The sequence below is a fragment of the Pseudorca crassidens genome, chromosome 5, assembly GCF_039906515.1.
Source record: "Pseudorca crassidens isolate mPseCra1 chromosome 5, mPseCra1.hap1, whole genome shotgun sequence".
Classification (NCBI taxonomy): Eukaryota; Metazoa; Chordata; class Mammalia; order Artiodactyla; family Delphinidae; genus Pseudorca; species Pseudorca crassidens.
The window spans coordinates 7593511-7609835 of NC_090300.1; the positions used below are offsets into that span (position 1 = coordinate 7593511).

General features: G+C 42.1%; 1 protein-coding gene across 4 annotated transcripts in view; it reads right to left on the bottom strand.

Annotated features, from left to right (window-relative positions):
- Positions 1-4136: 4136 nt before the first annotated feature.
- Positions 4137-16325, bottom strand: part of UBE2E2 (ubiquitin conjugating enzyme E2 E2) — a 353955-nt gene continuing 341766 nt past the window's right edge. For all 4 annotated transcript variants that reach the window (XR_010943414.1, XM_067737365.1, XM_067737366.1 and 1 more), the window contains one exon: positions 4137-4931. Coding sequence is in view for 3 of the 4 variants with exons in the window: in XM_067737365.1 (XP_067593466.1) it covers positions 4834-4931 (98 nt within the window). In the remaining variant the exon portion in view is untranslated. The remainder of the gene's footprint in view (positions 4932-16325) is intronic.

Sequence of the window (16325 nt, forward strand, 5' to 3'; positions counted from 1 at the left end):
GACCTTAGGCTGAAATTCAGTCCTGGCATGAAAGCTCCAGTAACCAACAGTCCTGGGGGGGTCCCAGGCTGAGGGCGTTCCTGAGACATGGGACTTTCTGTTTTAAAAGAGGGAAAGTCCCAGCCAAACTGGGGTAAGCGGGTCACCCTAATGCACATCACCAGTGATCCTGGTGGAATTCGAGTGTGAAAGGGGCCTAGTGTTCCAGGCCCAAGGGACCAGCCAGCTTCCCAGGGGAAGCCTGGATGTGGGAGATGCATGGCTGTCATGGGAGGTCCTCAGAGGCCGGCCTCAACTCCAAGAGCTCCCAGATCTGATGTAGCTGGAAATGCCATGCTCAGCAGACAACTCGGAGTGCTCCAGTTTTCCTCTGTGGACAATTACAGGACCAGTTTAGGGTACGGGACATGCCTGTGTGGCTTGAGGCCCATGCCACAGACCTGAGAGCCCTGTACAGAGGGGACATGTTAATAGGTTATAAAGCCACCTTGAAATAAAATACATGGCTAAGTCAGGATCCTCTGGTAGGGCTGTTTTGTACAATTTCAACTGTTTTCCATAGTAATTACAAACATATCTCGTTTTTCTTTTTTTCAATCTGCATAAAGTATGGACTATCGCTGTTGGTTCATTCATTTTTTTAATCAATTTTTTAAACTGAAGTATAGTTGATTTACAATGTTGTGTTAATTTCTGCTATACAGCAAAGTGGTTCAGTTATACATACACACATATATATATATATATATACACATACATTCTTTTTAAAATATTCTTTTCCATTATGTTTTATCCCAGGATATTGAATACAGTTCCCTGTGCTATACAGTAGGACCTTGTTGTGTATCCATTCTATATATAATAGCTTGCATCTGCTAACCCCAAACTCCCACTCCATCCTTCCCCCACCCCCTCCCCCTTGACAACCACCAGTCTGTTCTCTACAAATGCATCTCTTTCTAAAGCACAAATTATTATGGAGACATTCAAAGAATTGCCGTGCCTGGTAATAGTTAACAGCACTTTCATCACAGCACTGAGATGCAGAGAAGTTCAGGACTCTTCCAAGTGATGGCTCCCCAGGGCTGGGCAGTTTGTAAGGCAGCAGCTCTAAGATTGGAAGTCCTGCCTGGTTTCCCATCTAACACCAGGGCCACACTTCCTACAACCGTATTTCCCATTTATTGAAGATGGCAAGACCCCCAGCACCTAAAACTGTACAGCCCCTGGACTCTAAGACTGAATTAGGCCAGTTTATCTTGACAGTATGATCTCGTCATTAGGAGAAAGGTGTGTATGGTTTTGTAGTTGACAACAAGGGCTCCGCTGTCACATGCCTGGTGGAACTCTCACTTCAGTACTTTGTTAGCTGTGCAGGACCCAGGGCCACTGTCTCTGTCTCTTCAGGCTGCTATATAAGCCACGGACTAGGAGGCTTATAAGCTACAGAAATATATTGCTCACAGTTCTGGAGGCTGAAGTCCAAGGCCAGGTGCTGACACGGTTGGGTTTTGGTGAAGGCCCTCTTCCCGGCTGCAGACCGCAGCTTCTCACTGTGTCGTCACATGATGGAAGGGGGTTCGGGAGCTCTCTGGGGTCTCTTTCCTAGGAGCACTAATCCCAATCACGAGGGCTCCACCTTCATGACCTAATCCCCTCCCAAAGGCCCCACCTCCTCATACCATCACCTTGGGGATTAGGATTTCAACTCATGAATTTTGGGGGATACGAACGTTCGGACCGTGACACCCACCTACACCCTACAGGGCTGGGCGAAGGTTTTTATTAGGTAACGCGTACGGCCTGGTGTATAGTACCTTCTGAATAAATATTTCCTTTCTCCCTAATTCCCAAACCAGTATTTCAGGATGAACGTTTAGATTTACTCTCTAATCTTAGAATAAGAAGGAAAGATCGACTACTCCTGCATTTGCTATCTTCAATGGATTCCTGCAGAAGAACACATGAGGACTGTTCTATTTATGTGCAGTTTTACGACAAATTAAGGCCACAACATTCTGAATTGTTTAAGATCAATAAATACCATTTTAAACTACTTTCTCAATTACCAGTGGTCCTCCCTCAGTCAAGGATCTGCCAACTTTTTATTTAACAAAGCTACAAAATACAACTAGCAATAGTATGTTTGGAAAGTTAAATAATAATAGGGTACAGAGTCAATGCTGTCCCCATAATTATTAGCAAAACCATTTAGCTTTCTGAGAGCTAAGCTACTGTCAAATCTTATTTCACAAGTGTTATCGAAAACTTATTAGAATTGTATTGCCTGCTCTGATGTCAAATAAAATTACCATGTTAATCTGGAATCTAGACTTAACAGGCTCAACTAAGAGTTTCCTGGTCTCTCTGGAGTTTTTCCAGCTTTCACGGTTTGAAGGGAAGGTACATTTGTTTGTCATTAAGTCCTTGGAGTTCATAACATGGGGAAAGAAGTTGTATAGACTCTTCATATCAAATTGATAGAAAACCTGATCATGGAATAGCAAACACGGATTTCTGATAGGATTTCCTACTAGAGGTGTTATAATCTCTGTCTCCTAAATAACACATGTTTTAAAATGATCCAAAGTACAACCAGATTGGGGATGTAGATGTAATATATTAGAAACATCATTTAAAATGTGTGTCCAATGGTGCTGACATTTTAAAAGAAGACAGGCAAACGGAATTTAAATACTCCCTATAAAAGTCAGCATTAATATCATGAGTCTGGTTTAATCAGTCAAAAGTAAAAAAAAAAATAAGTTTAATAAAATTTCATATTAAAATGATTCAATGCTTTTAGGGTTGAATATTTTAATCTAAAGTATTAAACTAAACATATAAACCTCGGTGGTGAGAAAGTCTGTAGGTGGTAAAATACTCTGGGTAATTTTCTAAAAATCAGTCTTGTATTATATTAATTAAATTTATAACATTTTAAGGAAAGAAATGTTAAACACATAGTTATCTGACTCTTTCCCCTCAGTCTATGGTGGTCTGTAACGGGCAGTGGCAGGCTACAACTCACGGGCCAAACCTGGCTACTGACTGCTTTGGTAAATAAAGTTTTATTGGAACACAGCTGTGCCCATTCATACACATTGTCTGTGGTTACTCTAGTTACAACCACAGATTTGAGTAGCTGTAACTGAGGCCGTATGGTGTTCTGTAAGCTGGAACCTGTTTTCAAATAAAATGAATGGTAAAATCGTTATTAAAAAAATCCTTAGGCACTGTGGTTTGAAAGTCCCACTTTCAACATTTAAACGTATTTTCTGTAGGATTTCTTTTGAACCACTAAAACCCAATGAAAACTGCATCTTCTGAATCAGATATTTAAAATGTTTCTGATAAGGATATTAAAATTGACGTCAGAACTATTTAGAGGTAAATGACTTACGTTTGTCAATCCTATTTACCAGGAAAGATGTTCCTTAAATGAGACCAGGCTGTATGGTGGGCTTGTAACTATAATTAGTAGAAGCAGGAGTTTCCAACGGGCCTTGTAACACAAAGAACCCTGAATATTAAACAGCATGTCAGTGTGGTTTTCAAGCTGCACCACACACAAGTTTCCTCAGCCTCCTGTAGCTGCAAACCTAAAATAGCCTGAAGGTCAAAGCCAGACAGACATACTCTTGTCACTGAATGTGCTGACCATGACTGATATGAGTTGAGTTTACTTCCTCCACTAAAATTATGGTGGAAAAACAAACTCCAAACTCAAGGGCAATCACTATAACAATCTTAAGAGGAAAAAGAAGAGAGAAATAAGTCCCAAAGTGGTCTCACACAACGATCAGCTCAGACCTCACTTTCACTAGGACCCTCCTTGTGGAGTCACATATCTGAATTATTGCATCAAGAAGGCTGTAACAGAAAAGATGTCCGTGAGAAAGTAATGTGAAGCCAATATGCAAAAACGAGAGTGATTGGAAACGACCATAAAATCATCAGGCTATTGACAGCTGGGGAAATTCCACATGCCAAGCAAATCAGCTGCAAGGAAATATGAGAGGCTTGAGGTGAAAAAAATACACCTGAATCCGTAATTGAATTAGACAAGCCTCGCTGCACGGAGAACTCTGCTGGTCACCAGGATGCAAAGCAAACGCCGGGTTGCCAGACGCGCGTTTATCAGCCACAGTGATTTATTGAGTGCTTTAATAATACAAGTGTACATCAACTGATCCACAGTCAAAAGTGGCAGGTCCCTAAGAAATTTACAAGCACTTTAAGTAAATCAAAATACATATTATTTTGTTCAATCCAGCAGTCTTCTGTGTGGGGACAGAAGGCTAGTGATAAACAGAGTCTCAGTAATGCACAGTGATTCTGATTGAAGCTTTTGTACAAAAATCTGGTTCCCAGTAGCATGCACCCACCGATAAAGACTTCAGTACAAAAAACTTAACCCTAAGCATTACATTGGAGTAGAAACGAGATAGAATTCTGAATTCGTGTTTGCCCCAAGATCACAGGAAGGGAAAAAGGATCCAAAGAAAACGAACAACAAAATAACAGAACCACACAGGAATATGAAGCTTTGAAAGAAAGCTCATATTATTACAGATCTGACATTGTTTGCACTGAAAACAAAAGTTCCCATCCACGTGGAGGTGGGATTAAAAAAAAACAAACCCAGATCTTTCAAGTTAATAGAAATTAAACAGGGAATAAAACGGGAAGGGGTGGGGGGCAAAGGAAAGGGAGGGTGGGGGATGGATGACATTCCATCACAAAACGGTTCAAAAGGTGATAAAAATAAGACAAGCAGAGCCGAGGTGCGGGGCCCCGATGCACTTGGTGAGTGTGCCGCGGGCCAGGGCCCTATGTGGCGTACCGCTTGGTCCACTGCCTGGCCATCCGGTCGTGCTCCGCCCTGTTGGTCATGTACTGTGTGGCGATGCTACCCACCAGCGGGTCAGCTGGAAAGGAAGCAGAGTCAGAGGTCAGTCAACACCAGCAGCTTGGCCTCTTCAAAGCCGGGGAAGAGAGGAGTGTCTGGAAAGCTGGCCCTGGCTCAAGGCGTGGGCAGGGAGGCGAGATGCTGCGCCCTGGAACAAGGTCACCTTCGCCATGACCTGCAAGTGACCTGCCCCGGAGACCGCATCTCACCCCTGCCGCCCGAGGAGCACCTACCTGTGCTCTGACTGCTGCCTCTTGTCACGTCTCCGGACGAGCGTGACTCTCTCTGTCCCCACCATACATATGCTTCTCCCCCTCTTGCTCCCCTGGTTTTCAGGTAGATGTTTATTTCACAGAGAAGATGCAGGTGGGCTGTGGGCGGGGCCTGCAGGGTCCTGGATACGATCCCCTGGGGGAAGGGGGCGGGGGAAGCCTGGCCAACTCCCTGACCTGGGTTATTGCCCAGGCAGGGGTCCAGCAGCAGGTTAGTGACCCACTGACACAGGGCGACAGGCTGCTTCTGCCTCTATATTTGGGAATATCAAAGCCACAGAGCTCTCTACTACATAAACAGCGATGGATGTTAGTCACAGCTAACCCTCACTGACCTACCACGTCCTAAAACTTTAACACGGGAGGGCTGGCACGGGATGAAACTGCAGCCTAAGGATGGGGGTCGTCAGGGCTGGAGCTGGGCCCTGACTGCAGGTCTCCCGGGACACTGCTCCACCCAGACGGGATCAACGGTTAATGAAAACAATTCAAAGCAGCTACAAAAAAAACGTAATTTAGGTTTCTGGAGATCCCAGAATCCACCCGTCTCCCTCCATTCTCTAATCTCACTTCTTCCCTGAGTTTTATTTCCTGTAATTTTTGGTGTTGAGAATTTGAGTGTATTAGGGCACGTGGATAAGAAAGAACCAAAAGGGAAAAGGAAAAATATTAGCAAAAGCTAACGTTAAATATGAAAAAAAGAAAATAGGTAAAGAATATGGAAGTGGGTTTGTGGTCTAATACCACCTCGTAACTCGGGAAGATTCTGAGAGTCTGCTAAGACCCAGTAAGACATCCAAGGTCACACCTTCGCGATAACCAAGGTATAACAGGAAGTCCACCTTTTAGCGATCTGCTGCTGCTGAGGATAACAAAGCTCGTGAAAGTCCTCCCGACAAGACTTTGCTTTTATTTTTTTAATTTTGTTACAGTTCTAACATTATATTACGCCACTTTTTTTTTTTTCCTTTTTCGCGGTACGCGGGCCTCTCACTGTCGTGGCCTCTCCCGCTGCGGAGCACAGGCCCCGGACGCGCAGGCTCAGCGGCCGTGGCTCACGGGCCCAGCCGCTCCGCGGCATGTGGGATCTTCCCGGACCGGGGCACGAACCCGTGTCCCCTGCATCGGCAGGCGGACTCTCAACCACTGCGCCACCAGGGAAGCCCACACCATGTTTTTTTGTTTGTTTGTTTTTTCTTTTTTGTTTTCTGGCTGTGCTAAGAGGCTTGTTGGAACTTAGTTCCCTGACCAGGGATCCAACCTGGGCCCCCTGCAGGGGAAGCGCCAAATCCTAACCACTGGATCGCCAGGGGAGTCCCCAAGACTTGCTTAAGTTTTAACAAACCTCACTTAAGTTTTCTTGGACTTGTGCTAAGTTTGTTACAATTATTCTAGGGAGAGGCCAGTTTCTTATATTCACTTACATCACAAACAATGATAGTCAATGGGTGTGTTCGGAATGTCTGCCTCTCTGCCTACTCTGTGATTCTTGTCCTTCACTTGCCAAATGGTGAAACTCTATCACTTCAACTAACGGAGCCAGGGTTCAAGATGATTGAAATCAGCAGTACCAGATGTAGACACTAAACACCTGGGATTGGCAAGATATTTTTTAAAAAAAATGCTGTCTTTCAGTTCAGACTATAGAGTCTAAAAAGGGCCAAAGACAGGTCTGAGTCACATTTCTCTACCTTTGAAACAAATCATCTTGTTTCAATTTCTGGAATGCAAAGCCTTAGGGTGGAACCTGGGCACCTTCAACAGAGCTTACATCTACATCGCTCAAGACAGCTGCTGGGTTAAACACACTCTACATTAGTGATGTGCGCTGAAGAGCCATCTGTACTTCCTGACTTAACTGCTCGAGGTAAAGGACAGGTTTAATGTCAGAAGAATGACCAGTGACATGAATGTTCTAGTGCAAATCTACCCTCACTGAGAGTGGGCATACTGGGAACAGGAGTCTGCTGTTTCAGCTCAAAGGAGGGAGAGGGAGAAGGAGACAGTGGGGTGGGAAAAGCATCTATACTATTTCAACAGGGGCAGAGGGGAAAACCTCAAAAACACGGTAGAGTGTTCTTGATAAAACTCACATGCGTTGTGCAGACATTTTTTGGTACGCTTAAATAATTAGCAGGAAATTCCTCTGAGTTCCTTGTATAATACCTTTTCAAGTTCGATTTTGAAAAGAGAAATATTTTTCCATCTGCAAAATTATACATGCTAAATATAAAAATAATAATTAACAATTTCAAAAAATCACTTCACACAGTACACAGGACAGAAAGTTGTAAGTGAAAACCGTTTGCAAATTCACTGAGAGAAGTACTGTTAACATTTTGACTTACATCTTCCCAGACTTCTTTTCTAAACTACAATTAAAATAAAAGATCATAGTCTGCTTTTGGAACCTTTTAAAAACTCACTGTATGGTGAATAACTTTTTATATCAATAATTATATCCTACTTGATCATTTTTATTTGATTTAATTTTTTAATTGAAGTATAACTGACTTATATTACTATATTAGTTTCAGGTGTACAACACAGTAATTTGATAATTTTATAGATTATACTCCATACAAAGTTCTTATAAAACACTGACTATATTTCCTGCACATCATTTAAAATATTAACCTGAATTAATAACCAGTCTTCTGTTTAGAGACATTTGGGTTCTTTCCTTTTTTTTTTTTTTCTGCTTTATAAAATGCTGTGAAGAACATTATTGTGTGAGCATCTTTGTAAATTTATGCAAATCTTAAATTTAAAGTGTTAATGAAGGAATAAAGGTATAAAATGAAGGAATTTAAAAATCATGTGTTATCAATCAAATAGTTCTTAAATGCTAAAATGTTTTGTTGAACAGAAAAAAGTTAAGACTACCAGTAACTGAATAGAAACTATGCAATAAATGTATATCCAATGATCACTGCAGTGAATTTAGTGGAATGAGATACTCCTTTTGTAGTATATTTATAATTATGACTTGAAGTAAGATTGAATCTTGTTATTGGGTTTCACATTTCCTGGATACAGATACGCCAGGGATGAAATAACGATGACGGGTGACACATCTTCTTCCTCCTTCTCCTCTACTTTCCTGTCTGACCTCTGCTTCCCTACACAGCGCCAGGCGCCTGAACAGCAAGCATGGTTATTTGCGAGTGAGTGAAAGGTGATCTCAGTGCTCTGCCCCCTCCCCCTTTTTGGAGATTCGTGTTACGTGCACCTTTGATTCCAGAAGAGAAAGGCTCAGGCGACTCCTGCAACCCCATCTGAAGGCTCACCCGTGACGGGGGCTATACTGGAAACATTGGAAACCAGAAGGGTTCACAGCCCGTCCAGGAAAGGAGGGAGACAGGGAGAACGGACTTGAGGATATGGGGAGGAGGAAGGGTGAGCTGTGACAAAGCGAGAGAGAGGCATGGACATATATACACTACCAAACGTAAGTTAGATCGCTAGTGGGAAGCAGCCGCATAGCACAGGGAGATCAGCTCGGTGCTTTGTGACCGCCTGGAGGGGTGGGATAGGGAGGGTGGGAGGGAGGGAGACGCAAGAGGGAAGAGATATGGGAACATATGTATATGTATAACTGATTCACTTTGTTATACAGCAGAAACTAACACACCATTGTAAAGCAATTATACCCCAATAAAGATGTTAAAAGAAAAAAAAAGACTAAAGCGGGTAAGAAGCAGCTACGTGGTTAGAGGGAGCGGAGAACGACGGGCAGATGGCCGAGGCGCCCAGTGATTCCATTTGCGAGGCCAGGGAACATTCTCTCTTGGTTGGTAGGTGGAATGGGAGAAATCACATGGCAAAGAAATGCTGACTCCCTTTTCTTAAGACAACACATATATTCTCAAAGAAACACAGACAAAACCAGTCCAGTATGATGGAAAAGGGGGTGCGCTCCGGGTCCAGACTGCCTGCCTTTGTACCTCGGTTCCACCGATAACTGTGTCATGTCAGGCAAAGGACTTAACTTCTCCGTGCCTCGGTTTTCTCAACTGCAAAATGAAGTTGCTACAGTTGTTGTTATAAGAATGAAATGAACTGCTCTATAGTTGTTTTAAGAATGAAATGAACTGATTATTGTCAGGCACATACAAAACTTCTGCTATCATTTTCAAAATGAAGACAGGAAAATGAATATTCACGTGCACCTTAAAAGAAATATAAATCTTATTGTCCTCTTGAAGACATTCTCTTCAGATAAAATCCATAAAATCCAAAGTCTTTAGCATGCAATTATTAGAGAAATGCAAATCAAAACTACAATGAGGTATCACCTCACACCGGTCAGAATGACCACCATCAAAAAATCTGCAAACAATAAATGCTGGAGAGGGTGTGGAGAAAAGGGAACCCTCTTGCACTGTTGGTGGGAATGTGAATTGATACAGCCATTGTGGAGAACAGTATGGAGGTTCCTCAAAAAACTATAACTAGAGCTACCATATGATCCAGCAATCCCACTACTGGGCATATATCTGGAGAAAACCATGGTTCAAAAGAATACATGCACCCCACTGTTCACAGCAGTACTATTCACAATAGCCAAGATGTGGAAGCAACCTAAACGTCCATTGACAGATGAATGGATAAAGAAGATGTGGTACATATATACAATGGAATATTACTCAGCCATAAAAAAGAATGAAATAATGCCATGTGCAGCCACATGGATGGACCTAGAGATTATCATACTAAATGAAGTAAGTCAGACAAAGACAAATATCATATGATGCCATTTCTATGTGGAATCTAAAATATGACACAAATGAACTTATCTATGAAACAGAAACAGACTCACAGACACAGAGAAAAGACTTGTGGTTGCCAAGGGGGAGGATGATGGGGGAGGATGATAGGGGAGGGATGAATTAGGAGGCTGGGTTAGCAGAGGCAAACTATTATATATAAAATAGATAAACAACAAGGTCCTACTGTAGAGCACAGGGAACTATATTCAATATCCTGTGATAAACCATAATGGAAAAGAATATGAAAAAGAATGTGTGTATATATATGTAACTGAATCATCTGCTGTACACCTGAAATTAACACAACACTGTAATGCAACTATACTTCAATAAACTAAACTAAACAAAAACAAAAACAAAACCAACAAAGTCCTTAGCATGGCTCCCAAGAGCATCATGATCTAGACCTAATCTTTCCAGCCTTCTCCACCCATGCTTTAAACCAGAATTAACAACTCGCAGCTTCTCCAATAAGCCCTCCAATAAGCTCTCTGCACCTTTGCTTCTGCGACGTCCTTTGCTTGATGGGCTTCTCCGAATTTCTCAACATTTAGCTCAGGCATAGCCTCCTTGGGGATGCTTCTAGGGGCTTTGTAGCAGGCTCATGTGTCCCATTTCTGTTTTGTCTGTTCGCACCTCTATCACTGTGCTGAGAACGCTGCCTTTTAGTTGTCTGTCTGCTGTACAGTCTACATTTCCCATGGGGCTGGAGCCCACGCGTTCAGTCGTTCGTCAACTATCACTGAGTCCCTACTATGTTCCAGGTCCTGCAGAACTAGTGCTAAATAAGCAAACTCCTGCCCTCATGGGACTCTGCCTGGGTCCCTCTGTCTCCGTTTCCCTCTCGTTAACCTCATGTTTACTGCGATGTATGAATGGAGAAGAACGTAAGACAAGTAAGTAAGGAACACACAAAATAACAGCCAGAAGGAGCAGTTACTCCATAAGGCAGGTGTCCCTCTGTAGCACTATATGCTGGCTCACCATAGAAGTTTCTTCTCTATACACGACTAGCAAGTCAGTAAAGGGGACCTGATGGAGAGTGTGACAGCTTTCTTGTCTTGTCTTTTTTTTTAAACTTATTTATTTTTTAATTTTTTTGTATATAAGCAGGAATCCTCCCTCCCTCCCTCCCTCCCTCCCTTTCTGGCTGCGTTGGGTCTTCGTTGCTGTGCACGCGGGCTTTCTCTAGTTGTGGCGAGAGAGGGCTACTCTTTGTTGCGGTGTGCGGGCTTCTCATTGTGGTGGCTTCTCTTGTTGTGGAGCATGGGCTCTAGGCTCACAGGCTTCAGTAGTCGTGGCACGCAGGCTCAGTAGTTGCGGCTCGTGGGCTCTAGAGCGCAGACTCAGTAGTTGTGGCGCACGGGCTTAGTTGTTCTGCGGCATGTGGGGTCTTCCCGGACCAGGGCTCGAACCCACGTCCCCTGCACTGGCAGGCGGATTCTTAACCATTGTGCCACCAGGGAGGTCCTAACTTAATTATTTTCTTATTGAACTTTGTGGTTAGCACTTTGCCATGTCTTGGATTCTTCGAGGCTATAAACCACCGCTTCTCCAGCTGTCCCACCATCTCCATGATGAGCACTTACTCACCAAGTCACTGGAGGCTTTCTGTGGCTCTGCCTTGCCATGAGGAATAGCTCTTTTGTGTGTCTTTCATGGAACTTTTCTTCCATGGTTTGGTTTAGCCTAGTTTTATTTAAATCTTCTATAAAATTAAAAAGTAATTGATGCCCATTATAATAAATTCAAATAATAAAGAAGCATGTATGATATAAAGAATACGATCTTCTTCCCTTCAATTTCCCACCATCTCAAGGTAACTGCTGTTAATGGTTGGATGCTCACTCCTCCAGACTGTTTTCTTTAGTTATATTTAAACCCAATGGGAATCACATGATTCTGCAACTTGCACTTTCCTCTGGGCCAATATACAGTAGTTGTGTTTCTAAGATACTAGAAATAGACCTAGCTTATTACTTTTAATAATTAGAGGGCATTCCTTTGCACAGTTATTCAGCTTTCATTTTTCCATCCCCTACTGATGCACATTTATTGATACATTAGATTTGATGTTTTGCTATCAGGACTAGTATCACCATCTTGTATACATCTTTGAGCATAGGTTTGTGTCGTCCTGGAGGGTAGATTCTTCTAGGTGATGGTATTGGGCCAGAGAGTACAGTACACATTTAAACTTTTTGCCAAATACTGCCAAACGGCCCTTCAATAAAAGGATGTACAATTTATCCTATTTCTGGACATTCTCCCTAACACTGCATTACCAATCTTTAAAAATTGTTTTTGTCAAGGTAACCAAAAAAAAAAAAAAAAAATCCCTGTCGTTGTATCTGGATATAATTTGATGTCTACTGAGGGTTAACATATTCTTGTGTTTGTTCGCCATTTGTGTTTCTTCTCCTGTGACGTGCTTGTTCATGCCTTTTGCCTATTTTTTCCTTACTAGCATGAAGGAGTATTTTATATATTATAAATATTAAGCATGCACTGCAAGTTCGGCTTTGGCCTCAGCATTCAGCCAAAATTGCTTTAGTCTTTGGAGGACTGAACAGACAAATGCCTCCTTTGATGTTATTTTGAGCTTTGCTGAACTTGTGGAGATCAAAGATCAGGTTACCATCATATTTAATAAATACAGATCATCTTTTGGATTATTACTAATATCGGAATACTGGTTTTTAAAATATTGGTAAGCATGATGAATGTTAACTTGGGACTGAAAATCTCTTTCAGTTGAAGACAAACAATATGACATACAAGGAAAAGATTTGGAACCGTCTTCACATGTATTCACACAAATGCTCAAAGTGAGATGGGAGCGCAGCTATCGTGAGGAAGAAGGCTTCTGGCACGAAACAGGCCTTACAATTGTCCACGGCAGATACTGAGAGTAAAGCACTTGTAACAACCAGTGGCTGCTGGCAGAGAAAGCAGTGCATCCAATGACTGTGTGAGTCAGGAAATGAATGCAAACATATTAGAGATACAAATGTGAGGGCATAAGGCTTCTGTTGGCTTCTGAAACACCCAGAAGACACCGTCTTTAAGCATTTTGCACACAGCTCCGGTTTGTGGGAGGACCTGCAGGGACACTGCACAGTGATCGCCGTGAGCCAAATCTTTTAAGTCTAGGGGGTGAGGAGGTAAGTCTTCACCTTTCTGTTATCATTAGAGAAAAAAGAAAGCTTATTGACTTCATAGCAAAATCTCCACTAAGAGTAACCCACAGTGGGACAGGCAGCCAAAGAAAAACATGCTTTTCATCAGGCGAAAACATCTGTCTAAGTCTTGCAAGTGTGCAGAGGAGTCTCCTAGCAGCTGGCAGGGCTCAGAAGTTATACTGCAACATCATCATGACAAACTTTAAAAACATATCTAATTTTTTTCATGAAATTAAAAAAAAATTTTTTTTTGGCCGCTCAGCTTGTGGGATCTTAGTTCTCCGGCCAGGGATTGGATTGAACCTGGGCCACGGCCGTGAAAGCGTGGAGTCCTAACCACTGGGCCACCAGGGGGTTCCCTCTAATTTTTAATAATAATATTATAGCATTACTTAAATTCTTAAGACAAAATTTCATATTTATTCTTGTATCTCAGAAGATCACTTTATGGTGGGAACATTCAACATTGCCTTAGGTTGTTCATTGGTTTTAATGCTGGCTGTTCAGTATTCAGCCAGAAATAAATTCAGTGCACCTCTAAGGAAAATACTATTTATCTATTGTATGTGGAGGAAATATTTTCTCCCAGTCTTTTGTCCTTTAACTTAGTTTATAATGTCTCTTGCCATTACAAGTTTAACGTTTTTCAGTACTTAAATAAGTCAATCTTTCCTTAGTATTTTTTAGTGTGATGTCGTGTGTATTTGACAAAGGCCTTCTCCACTCCAGTATTTCAGAAGTGTTCTCCTACATTGACACACAGTAACCGTCTGTGCAATGCTAGCTTTATCACACAGATGATTCCCATACGTACCTGGACCTGATTCTGTACTTGATATTCTTGCATTCGACGAATCTGTCTTTTGCTTTATTTACTCCTGTTTTCTTGCTGCTGTCTTACAGTATGTTTGATATCTGGTAGGATAAGTTCTCACGCGTCCCCATTTCTTTCCTTCACTAAAGTTTTACTTGGAGCACTGTCATCTTTAGGCTGAGACTTGGAGCAATGAAAGCTAGTTCACCCCAGGGTAGAGGAATTTCATGTCTCTTTGAAGAATGTTATCAAGATTGAGGAATGACTGAATTCCTCAGGGTCTACTAATTAAAAATCAAGTGAGTAGGACAAAGTTAAGGTTTTTTGTAGTTTGGAATGTGGGGAAACCAGACCATTAATTATAGGCCTAACCCAGACCAGAAAGGTGGTTAAGTACCCTGAAAAAAAAAAAAAAATCACATATACATAGAGTGTGTGTGTGCCTGCGTGTGATGGTCATGGCTCATAAAGCGATTTAGGGAGAACGTTACCATGCCTATGATTTAAACCAAGTGGTGGATGTTATCCAACTAGATTTAACTTCGAAAATGCTAAATAAAACTGCATATCAGTCTAGCAAGATATGCTATTACCTGAGAATTAATAACTAGCGATGCTAAAAGAGGAATCAAGTACCCCAACTTCTAAAGAGACATTAATACCTTCCTCAGGACTCGCTAAGAGAAGAGGAGCTGGGGGGCTTCCCTGGTGGCGCAGTGGTTAAGAATCCGCCTGCCAATGCAGGGGACACGGGTTCGAGCCCTGGTCCGGGAAGATCCCACATGCCACGGAGCAACTAAGCCCATGCGCCACAACTACTGAAGCCCACAGGCCTAGAGCCTGTGCTCTGCAACAAGAGAAGCCACTGCAATGAAAAGCCTGCGCACCGCAATGAAGAGTAGCTCCCGCTCGTCGCGACTCGAGAAAGCCCGTGCGCAGCAACGAAGAGGCAACACAGCCAAAAAAAAAAAAAAAAAAAGAAACACAGCCATTCTCAAATATTAAATTACATAAAGTTACAATTAAGTAATTTATACAGGTAATCAATACTTAACACTTATCATTTCTTAATTATTTTACGGCTATTATTATTTATCATCATAGTTTTTTTTAAGGTCTTCTCTATCCGTATGGTGGAAAAACACCATGTGCTACTGTGCATCTTGTCCCAATTACACACTCAGGAAGGTCACATAAGTAGCTTGAAATCAGCAAATGCTACAAATTAGGACTTGATTTACTGTTTTGCTGATTGTCTGTGGTTAAGAAAGTGATGGAGAAAATGCTAATAGTGCAGATCAAACTTAAAAGTGTATCATGTCTAGATCCTTACACAGTGAAGAGCATAAAAACTGGAGGATATATTCTTCCAGCACATGAGACCATTATCTGATTCAGAAAGAAGTTGCTCATGACACTAACCAGTGAAGTTCTGACATGCTTTTTCTTTGTTTTACTTTGGTCTTAGTTCGTAACTATGTATGAAAATATCGCCCAACATTCCTGTTAGAACCACACTCATTTGCTAAAAGTCACTGTAAGTCTTCTGAGAATGAATCAGCTATATGGAATTTGCAGTAAAGAGAACTGTATATTTTATTATCTGTAAACTGTGTACATTTTTACATCAGTAAAATGTATAATAAATCTGTGTACGTACATATGTGCATACAACCACCCCTTCTAGCCACTGCCCATTTCAAAGTTACCAACACCCATGGGGAAGGGCTTAGCCAAGGAAGCTGAGCCGGGGCTGGGTCTTCTACATCAGGGGACTGGGAAGTGAGACCTCGGACTACGGCACGTGAAGCAGCATTTTGACACCTGTCACCCAGAAGGCATGGACGGCAAGATGCTGCTTGCCAAGGAAGCAGAAAATCAGGTACAGGGATGCCGCCCTCATCCTTTATCTGACCCCACAGCCTAGGAGTCAGGCCTTGGAAAGGGAGAGAAGAGGTGTCTGAGAACCAGACCTGCTTGCTCCACCCTGACGGAGTGGAAACAGGAAATGAGATTTAAATCAGTATGAGAGGAGAGTTTAAAAACCAACAAGACTGACTTTTCTATTAACTGAAAGTAACCCGAATGCTGCTAAATATTGTTAAGGGATAGAAAAGCAAAATTCAACTAAATGTGGCCTAAAGCAGTGAATGAGAAAATTAAGGCCAGTCCATATTAATGCCCCCTGAGTTGCGATGGCTCAACAAACAATACGAATACACTGGCTACAACCTAAACTATACTGTTGATAGAATATTTTTCCAAACGTCAAAACTCGTCCTATCAGCCTACACAGCAGTGCTATGTACCCTAAATCAATGTGTGTTTTGAAATAGAAAGCGTCTGTTAGACTAGACCCATCCACAGAGCAGC